Below are 11,167 nucleotides of genomic sequence, written 5' to 3' on the forward strand. Positions count from 1 at the left end.
GGCCTTCTTGGCACTGATATGGAGAGTCCACTTCTCACTGCGGCCTTCTTGGCACTGATATGGAGAGTCCACTTCTTTACTGCGGCCTTCTTGTCACTGATATGGAGAGTCCACTTCTTCACTCTGCGCCTTCTTGGCACTGATATGGAGAGTCCACTTCTTCACTGCGGCCTTCTTGGCACTGATATGGAGAGTCCACTTCTTCACTGTGGCCTTCTTGGCACTGATATGGAGAGTCCACTTCTTCACTCGCGGCCTTCTTGGCACTGATATGGAGAGTCCACTTCTTCACTGCGGCCTTCTTGGCACTGATATGGAGAGTCCACTTCTTCACTGTGGCCTTCTTGGCACTGATATGGAGAGTCCACTTCTTCACTGCGGCCTTCTTGGCACTGATATGGAGAGTCCACTTCTTCACTGCGGCCTTCTTGGCACTGATATGGAGAGTCCACTTCTTCACTGCGGCCTTCTTGGCACTGATATGGAGAGTCCACTTCTTCACTGTGGCCTTCTTGGCACTGATATGGAGAGTCCACTTCTTCACTGCGGCCTTCTTGGCACTGATATGGAGAGTCCACTTCTTCACTGTGGCCTTCTTGGCACTGATATGGAGAGTCCACTTCTTCACTGTGGCCTTCTTGGCACTGATATACTTCTCTACCTGCGGCCTTCTTGTCACTGATATGGAGAGTCCACTTCTTCACTGTGGCCTTCTTGGCACTGATATGGAGAGTCCACTTCTTCACTGTGGCCTTCTTGGCACTGATATGGAGAGTCCACTTCTTCACTGTGGCCTTCTTGGCACTGATATGGAGAGTCCACTTCTTCACTGTGGCCTTCTTGGCACTGATATGGAGAGTCCACTTCTCTACTGCGGCCTTCTTGTCACTGATATGGAGAGTCCACTTCTCTACTGTGGCCTTCTTGGCACTGATATGGAGAGTCCACTTCTTCACTGTGGCCTTCTTGGCACTGATATGGAGAGTCCACTTCTTCACTGTGGCCTTCTTGGCACTGATATGGAGAGTCCACTTCTTCACTGTGGCCTTCTTGGCACTGATATGGAGAGTCCACTTCTCTACTGCGGCCTTCTTGGCACTGACACCGAGAGTCCACTTCTTCACTGTGGCCTTCTTGGCACTGATCCTGATAAATCACTTGCTTCACTGTGGCTCCATAGAACCGATTGTGACAGTTCATTTCTTCACTGCAGCCTTCTTGGCACTGAATGGTGAAACCCTCTATCTGGTGAGCTCAGAGTATGTTTTGTCATCAAACATAAGACAATACTAGTGAGTTTGGTTAATGCTGTTTTGAACAGTAGTCCATTTACCTCACAATGTGTCATCTTGATCTAGGAGCAAAGACCTAGGTGATGCAGGTGTTACACATTTACTTACCACTGTCGTGAAACCCATGAGCACTGGAATGATGGATGACAAACCTTGAAACATCATCAAGGCAAAGCAGGATTCGAACATGTCATATATTTATGGCATTCACAACCGACGCCGTTCAGACAACTGTACCCCTCCCAACACCCAGGACTATCACAGAAAAACGCACTCTCAGACATAAAGAATGGATGACATTTTGCGATCAAAGATCGTGTTGAATATCTGTCGATATGTCATCTACTACATTTGCTTTCAATGTTCCGAGGGACCCGGCAATGAGTCCTTTTGTCTGTGGTCTTCACAAAAAAGGATTTGTTTATCTGTTCTATGCCAGAGATTCAATTTCATTACCTGCACAAAAATGTTATGTGGGACACAAGTTTTTATTTCATGAGATGTGATGAGATATGCTGCTATTTTCACATGGTAACTGACTGAAACTGATCATTCATATATTTGCACAATATGCATACAACACTACTACAGTGTCAGAAAGTAGGAGGCAATACAAAATTTCAAACATCTGAACAAATTTTATTGAGAGAGTGAATATAATTTTAAGCCAATCCGCATGACTCCAGCTATCAAGCAGTGAACTATAAATAATGAAGACTGGGCCAAGCACGCCAGTGGTTAGAAGTTTTAATAATGACAATTTAAGCAAACAATAAGCAAAGAATTAGGATGGTTGTGAAGATACATATGGAGGATGTGCCGAGTCCCGGAGGGGCCATCAACGTTAGATCTTGGTCATGGTAGCAATCCTTGTACAAGTTGCCGACTGTTGCTTGCTCAGAAGTATCAGTTCGATGTTTGATTTATTGCCAGTCTTAATTTCAAACACTGTACATAAAGCATCACAACAATCAAAAACCTGTAAATATTACTGTACAATTCACACTAACCGCCAATGTCTGCTTCTGGGGACTGTACAGAGGTCAATGCAGATGTCACGTTAAGATACAACAATGTCTAAATTCCATGTGACTGTCACACTTAGCAATATTCCAGCTTGACGACAGAGGCCAGTAAGTAATCTGGACTAGACAATCCAGTGATCATTACTGATAACAACAATCCATACAATCGGGATACAAAGACGCAATGTTGGCAAAAGCCATTATCTATCCCTGCACACCTGGCTTCCAAACATGAGTGGTCCCACACGTAAAAGAATTCAATCGGACGCTTGGCATTGCAAGACAAATGTTACAAAATATCCAAACCACAGACATTGGCGGTGTAAGAAGATGAAGACCTACCAGTTAATGAAGGAGGATTTGCCAGCACTATGGTTACCGATGAGGAGGACCGTTATCTTCTTCCTTGGTGCCAGGAAGGACAGGCCAAGACTCTCGGCAATCTTCACGAGTCCTGTAACAGAGAAACATTTTTTAGTTAGAACTATTAAATGAGGGTCCTAAACTCTCAGGGATCTTGAAGAGTACCACCACACAGAAACGTGGTTAGAATCATTGGATGGCAGTCCAAGAATCTCAGTGATTTTCAAGATTCCTGTAACGCAGAAATATGTTTAGAATCATTGGATGATAATGCTGACGTCTCAGCGATCTTCATGGTGCAACACAGAAACATAATTAGGATAGAACCACTGGACAACAGTCCTCAACCCGATCTTCACAAGTATTGTAACAGAGAAACATAGTTAGAAACACTGGATGATGGTCCTGGATGCTCAACAGTGTTCAATCATCCTGCAGCACAGAAACAGTTGGATTAAGTGGAAGACAGCCAGTACTGCAGGAGATCTTTTGTCCTGGAACCTAGAAACATGGCTGGAGCCACTGTAAGACAGACAGAGACTCCAAACAACCTTTACAAGGCCTGTACCATGTACAGAGACAAATGAAGACTAAGGTGAGGTGAGGTGAAATTTGATTTAATGTCGTGCTTGAGAATATTTCGCTCATATGACGACGTGCAAGTGTGTGTATGTGTATGTGCAGCTGCTTGTACTAGCCCAGACTGAAGCTGGTTTTATAGTGCTAGCACACTGAGATACCATGGCGCAGTGAAGCATGAATACCCAACTCAGACACATTATACTGACTCCGAGCCGACCAGTCCTTGTTGTACCCATTAATACCGAGCGCCAGGCAAGGACCAACAAGTACGATATCTTAACGTCGTTTGGTATGACGCGGTCGGGGATGGAACCTGCGACCTTCCGCTCTCCGGGCGGATGCTCTAACCACTACACCATGGAGGCGGTAAATGAAGACTAAGAGCTGTGACTGTTGCCAGTTATTGTGAACTTAATTCTTTCTTGTCTTCTTGTTCTGGTCATAATCAAAAGCAAGCTATCACTTTTTCAAAATTTAAAAGCAATTCATCGAAAGTGCTATATAAATATTTCTATTAACTACTGTTCATGGCTATTTCAGTAGAACAGAATCGCCTACACCTGGGCAATCAGATCTGAATTTTGATTCTCACAGACAAACGCTCCATTTCCCAAATCACCTCACACGATAACAAAGCAGAAATATAAGGCACAACAGAACATTGAGACAATTTGTATGAGACCAATGATTAACATTTCACGGGCTGAGGAAATGCTATGGATAATCTAGCTGGTATCATAGACAATACTGCAATTTAAGTGTCAATTGATGCTAAATTGTCACAGAAAATTATTTGAAATTACTCCACATTATTGTGAAAGAAACATATTGAAATTCTTCAATCCATCTCAACCTTTAGTTGTTCTGGAAAATAAGAAAGAATTATCGGCTGGTCAATAAAGACCTCAAATGTATTCTGTTTGATAAAATATTGACACTTTGTGACCAGAAGGCAACTGTTACCTCCATATGTGACACGGACAAATTCATAAATGACACAGATGGCCATGAATTATAATTCACAGGTAGATATTGACAGCCCAAGTGGAAGTCCACAGGTTATTCCATAGCTAAGAGTAAGAGCATATGAACATTTGAACCATACTAAAGAAAATTGATACAAATATGTATAAATACTACCAGAGAGGCAAATGTGAATATGTTTGAGGGAATGTGAATTTTCAGCAAATTGGACCAAAATGTTTACGTTAATATTCAAGCCAAGTCAGTCAATCAATTCTCTTGGTCGTTGAATGGAAAATGAAAGGGTAATGTCCAATAAAATGTGAACGCAGGAATTTTGGAACATGTTGAATGCAATGTGAAATGTAGTGAGGACAGCCAGGATGTAAGGCATGTTGAATGCAATGTGAAGCATTGGGATGAGTGAGTGAGTTTAGTTTTACGCCACACTCAGCAATATTCCAGCTATATGGCAATGGTATGGAAATAATCTAGTCCGGACCTGACAATCCAGTGATCAACAGCATGAGCATTGATATACGCAACCGGGATACAATGACATGTGTCAACTAAGTCAGAGTCAGACCACCCAATCTCATTAGTCGCGCTTACGATAAGCATGGGTTACTGAAGATCAATTCTAACCAGAATCTTCACAGGTTAGCATGAAGAAGAACATGTATATAAAATATATATGGTTTTACGCCACTTTTAGCAATATTCCAGCAATATCAAGGCGGGGTACTAATGTTGAATGGAATGTGACAAGGAATACGGTTGACTTCAAATATGCCAAGCTAAGTTTGATTGTATAGTTGAATATCCTCAATAGAAAAGGCTTCTGGGATGAAGACACATCAAATTTGTCATTTATATGACATAAGAGTAAAGAAATGGAATTCATTGGGAATAGAAACAAAGATTATGAACTAATAATATTTGAATTAGACAGGATTTGACGCATCTTGAAATCATTTACTCAACACTGCATTATAGTATTTTATGGAAGTCTGTGTCTATAAACTTGAAAAACATGCAAAACCTAACTCAGAAATAGTCAAACTGAAAACTAAAGCTAAGTGCTGTCCACATTGCACGCATGGTCTGGTACCCATTTCCTAGCAAGGTTGTCATGGGAACCACGTGTAAAATTGTAATTTTCTGTGACTTTAATATTATTATTATTGCTGTTGTTGTTGTTATTAACACCAAGAAACAGAGTAGCTTACTTAGCTGACTGACTTTGGTTTTACGCCGCTTTTAGCAATATTCCAGCAACATCACGGCAGGGGACACCAGAAATGGGTGTAGCTTACTTAGAGAGGTATTGGGACTAGAGTTAGCCGTGCCAGTCCTTGCAGTAAGCCAAGGTAAGTCTCCAGATAAAGAGAGCAGCATAATGGAAGAAGGAGTAAAGTACTCACGGAAACAGAAATAAATGGTTCTTGGTGTTTATTTCATAGTTTTGAACACAACTTAAGTTTGATTGTTAAATATTCTATGACTATTGTTTTTCCAAACATTTGTTAACACTTTTTGTAAAATCATCCGAAATAGATGAGTTTCTAGGAGAGCAATTCGTGTCATTTACCCCTTGAAATTTCAAGTCAAGTCAAAATGTACGTTCCTGATGCAAGCTATAGTATGCAAATGTGATGATGTACTCTCCGTAGGTTCACGTATATAAATTATTTTATGAAAAATGTAACCTGCCATTCATCCTTTATTTCTTTTATCCTAACTGATATACAAAATAGTTGATTTAGGCATTTTCTCAGTACATTAGTTCATTCCTGTACTCTTGTTTAAAGGTGACTGTTTTTACTAGGTCAATCACAGCTTTGACTGTAAATTGCACACTCGCCACAGCAACACACATGCAAATGCATCTTCCCATCTAAAACAATGCTGCAGGTAGTTGTTACCACACATTGTTGATTGTGACGCAAAATGTTTCTAAATTTGTTAGTTTGCAAATTTGTGTTGTTTTCACCTGTAAAATTGTATTTTGGCTGATAAATAGAGGACCAAATTAAAAGGCCTAGTTGGGAAGTTGTTCTAATATTTGTTAAAACTACCTATTTTAACGAACTAATAAACAAATAAATGCCAAAGAACATTATATTTATATTTCTTTGAGTACTTTAGAAACAATACATATCTATCAACAATTGTGTCTCATTTTTTCCACTGATAACATTTCCTACGTTATTTTCATTGATAGTTTTAGTTGTACTTTAGTTACAGTTTACTTCCTTACAAACTTCAAAGACTATTTTGTTTTTACAAAATTCTGTATAACAAGTTTCTAAGTTGGTCCCGTCAAATATAAGTATGCATAAAATAGAGCAATGGAACTAGAACTAATAAGAACTTTCCTCTGAAATATCGGGATATTTGTGGCAGCACAGATGTTATATTTCTGGAGAATTGTAAACACAATGTCATGAACCCAAGACCCCATACAAGGGAGGTAACTCTAACTACCAACTGGCTTTCCACAAACCCAGACAATCCTAATGACTCAAGTGAACATGTATTACTGGCTGAAATTACTATACATGTATTAACTACCCATCACAAACTAAATATTTTTTATCAAAATATATATTGTAAAAGCACCAAAATGAATTAACAGATTAATTAACCTACCATCAGCTATCTATGCAAAGGTTCCTGGGTATCAGAAATATGTACTTAAACATCACGGTAACTGGCCTGGTTGTCTATAAGACAAAAAGTCTGATTTCATATATTGCCTTGACACTGATCCCAAAACTCATTTCACACATTTAAAATATGTAACACACCAATACGAAGAATTAATAATTATTATCTGTTTGAAAATTGTGTCATTGATAGTATTGTACATAAACTATTGTGAGGAAATATTTTGTTCCTAATTTACTCACATAATACCTGGAGTTACTTACGCTCTAACTCTTTCTTCACTGCCTGTTTCTAAATTATGCTCAGGATGCCATTTTGTTAGTAATCCATGCATAAATGTTAACAATCACCAGTGACATGAAATGTTGATTTCTTAGAGATCTGTTTGTTGAAAGTTACTTCTCCAATACTTATGGATATATAGTTATCGATTATCAATCTCTATATCCTAAATCAATAGCCAGCCTATGTCCTGCATTTATCCTTCACACATTTCACCCAAAAGGAATGGTGTTTTTCATTGGTTGGTGATTTGCTGTTTAACGCTGCACTCAGCAATATTCCAGCTATATGGCTGCGATCTGTATACAGGGCTACAGATAAGAGACGTACAAGCGTAATGTACGCCTAAAAATCAATGCAGTATGACATAATATAAGATTTAAAGCGTATCATGTACACACATAAATACCTTTGTACATATATAAAGTTTAATAGCTGAAAAGTTGTTTAATATTATAAATAACAAACCACATGACCAACTCGCTCACACAAAAACATGTCAGTACTCCTTCAAAATTCTCAGTGCACCTCCACTTACAATATCAGGAGTAAGTACACCCACACCCCCAAAAGTTATCTGGAGCCCTGTGTATATAATCAATCCAGACAATCCAGTGATCAACAGCTTGTGCATCGATCTACGCAATTGGGATGCAATGGGATATGATGACATGTGTCAGCCAAGTCAGCTAGCCTGAGCACTTGGTCCCGTAAATCGTACTCTGCAATATTCAATTTCCAGCTATATGGCGGCTGTCTGTACATAATCGAGTCTGAACCAGACAATCCAGTGATCAACAGCATGAACATCGATCTACGCAATTGGTGGGATATGATGATGTGTGCCAGCAAAGTCATCAAGTGTGACCACTCGGTCACCGTAAGTCGCTTTTTACGACAAGCATGGGTTGCTGAGGACCCAGTTAGCAATGTCTCTAAAGTAAAATCTGGGATGCATTCATGTTAACATCATGAATGACAATACTGAGGATTATTTATTTGATTCTTTTACCAAGTATGTTCAGGGTCCCGTTGTACAAAACAACCTAAGCTAAGGCTGCCTTAAGTCTATGTTAAGGTATGAGAGTTACGGTCACCTCAGCGTAAAGATCGTTTTGTACAACGGCACCCAGGGCTTTAACCACAAAGATGGATCTGGATGCACTGTAAATTTTGATTATAGCTTCCAATCATCTCATTCACCTGCAACTTTGTGCAAGAGGATGGAGATTGTAGCCTAAATCTAAGATCAAGATTTTATGGGCTTACAATGAGTGTAACCATAGAACATTTAGTGCAAGTGGGGCCAGGAAGATGGCAAGGAAATCCTTGAACTTGCATTGAGTTTTACCTACATTACAGTGTGGGGAAAGTAGAAGAATGACTTCTTTGTGTATCATGTGCAGACATGACATGGTGAGGTGAGGTGAAATTGGGTTTAACGTCGTGCTTGAGAATATTTTGCTCATATGACGATGTGCATGCGTGTGTATGTGTATGTGCAGCTGCTTGTACTAGCCCAGACTGAAGCTGGTTTTATAGTGCTAGCCCACTGAGATACAATGCCGCAGTGAAACATGAATACCCAACTCAGACACATTATACTGTGTCTTTTGGTATGACGCGGTTGGGGATCGAACCCGCGACCTTCCGCTCTCCAGGCGGAAGCTTTAACCACTACACCACGGAGGCTGTCAGACATGACATGGAGACAGTCTAAAAAACAAAGATTTTGAAAATAGTGAGTGAGTTTAGTTTTACGCCGCACTCAACAATATTCCAGCTATATGGCAGCAGCCTGTAAATAATCGAGTCTGGACCAGACAATCCAGTGGTCACTAGCATGAGTATCAATCTGCACAATTGGGAACCAAAAACATGAGTCAACCAAGTCAGCGAGCCTGACCACCCGACCCCGTTAGTCGCCTTTTGTGGCAAGCATGGGTTGCTGAAGACCTACCCTACCCCAGATCTTCACGGGTCGATTTTGAAAATATATTTGACAGGGCATTTCTAACTTTTTAACATAATCTTATGGTCATTTTAGATAACATTCAATATCCCAAACGATAAGCCATTCAGAACCATTGGGGCTAAAAAAAGATTGATAATCGGTAATGTAGTTGTTGTTATAGTAGTTGAAATATTGTCATCAATAATATCCTAGATAAACTGTTCTGATGAATTATACACTTTGAATTTCCTCACACAACACGCAAGTTGTGTCTTTGTTCATGGGCCACTTCCAAATTATGTTCAAAATTCTTTTGGTTTGTCATCCATACATAAATATGTCACTGGTCAAGTGAGTGAGTCTAGTTTTATGCCGCACTCAGCAATATTCCAGCTATATGGCGGCGGTCTGTAATAATCCAGTCTGGACCACACAATACAGTGATCAACATGAGCATCGATCTGCACAATTGGGAACCGATCACATGAGTCAACCAAGTCAGCAAGGAAGACCACCCAATCCCGTTAGTCGCCTCTTATGACAAGCATGGTTTCCGCTCAAGAATGGTGTGTAATATGTTGACTTTTTTGCACTTTTGTGTGAAGAATTTTTTCTAAAAACAATAATTGAATATTTAATTACCAATCATCAATCTCTGTGATCTGCATTAATAACAGAAAATATAAGTATGGAAGTCATTACACAAGATTATTTTCCTCATCAGAAAGAAACTCAAAGCTAAATCAACCCTGACAACATTGTTATACTGTTTTCTATGCAACTACATGCTCGGTCAGATTGACCAAGCAAGTGGACTGATATTTCACGTCATAACAAGAATAGTGAGTGAGTCGAGTTTTACGCCCCTTTTAGCAATATTCCAGCAATATCATGATGGGGACACCAAAAATCGGCTATACACATTGTACCAATGTGGGGAATTGAACACGGGTCTTTGGCGTGACGAGCAACCACTTTAACCACTAAACTACCCCACCTTCCCTCATGACACTGAATAATGCTATCATACTATTGTAATTGTAACACTGTTGAACACACTTTAAGTTTTCCTTTGGCTGACAAACATCAGTAATATATGGTCGTGATTATCATATCTAAACTATGCACACAGGTCAGAGTTAGTTGTCAAGGCCACACTGTTATTTCCCTGTTGTCAAGAATCCTGATCAGACAGGAAAATATTCAAGCTGTCAACCTCCATTCGTTATTACATGATTAGTACAGGGTCCATATATTCACAGGGGCTTGTAACGCCAAAATAGGCCTTGACCTACCCCACACTGAAAATAGCCAGCGATCTGATTTGGCTATAAATAAAATATGCCAATCAGATCAATGGTCATTTTCAATAAGGGAAGGGTCAAGGTCATCATACTGGATTGAGATGAGTATATGTTGGTTGACTCAGTATGATGTAGGTTTTGAGAAAGAATGGCGATGAGCCTGCTGACAGGTGCCATCAATTCAGCTTGTTTTGGTTTGTGGTGTTTACACAATACATAAACAAGAAATTTGGTAAGTTAGTAGGAATTTCTGCTCAGAATCAAAACCATATCTAAATCGTCTGAAGATGTTAGCTCCCAAAGTATGTTTGGGAGCTATGTCTATTGGCTTGAAATGCATGTATAAAAAAAACAATACGCAAGTCGCATTAAATTACATTTGTGATCATTCTATTGTTCTAACACTCTATTATTTATAAGTAATGGTGAGTTGCTAAAGTAACAGACAGTAGCTGTCTCAGTGCATGTTACATGCCATGTACACATTTAGCCGGTATAGAAAACATGGCGGCCTACTTCAGCCGATGAATATTATAAAATATACAGTCGTGCCCTGTTTATCCGAACCTCAGATATCCGGAAAACTTGCCTTCTGAACGAAAAATTTCTTACAAAGTATTCACAACGTTGTGAAAATTACTCACTTGTCCGGAAATCCGGTTTCCATAACCAGACGGTCATTTTCACAGACAAAAAGCTAAATTATATGCATTTTTTCTCGTATATCCGGAT

General features: G+C 39.7%; 1 protein-coding gene across 1 annotated transcript in view; it reads right to left on the minus strand.

The window, feature by feature from the left end:
• The window catches only part of LOC124271460 (EH domain-containing protein 1-like), an 82,573-nt gene that overhangs the window by 65,315 nt on the left and 6,091 nt on the right, over window positions 1-11,167 (minus strand). The window contains 1 exon segment of the mRNA XM_046706618.1: window positions 2,660-2,771. Within this exon segment, the coding sequence (XP_046562574.1) occupies window positions 2,660-2,771 (112 nt within the window).

Source organism: Haliotis rubra, unplaced genomic scaffold, assembly GCF_003918875.1.
Source record: "Haliotis rubra isolate DU_JTF1 unplaced genomic scaffold, ASM391887v1 Scf160, whole genome shotgun sequence".
Lineage (NCBI taxonomy): Eukaryota > Metazoa > Mollusca > Gastropoda > Lepetellida > Haliotidae > Haliotis > Haliotis rubra.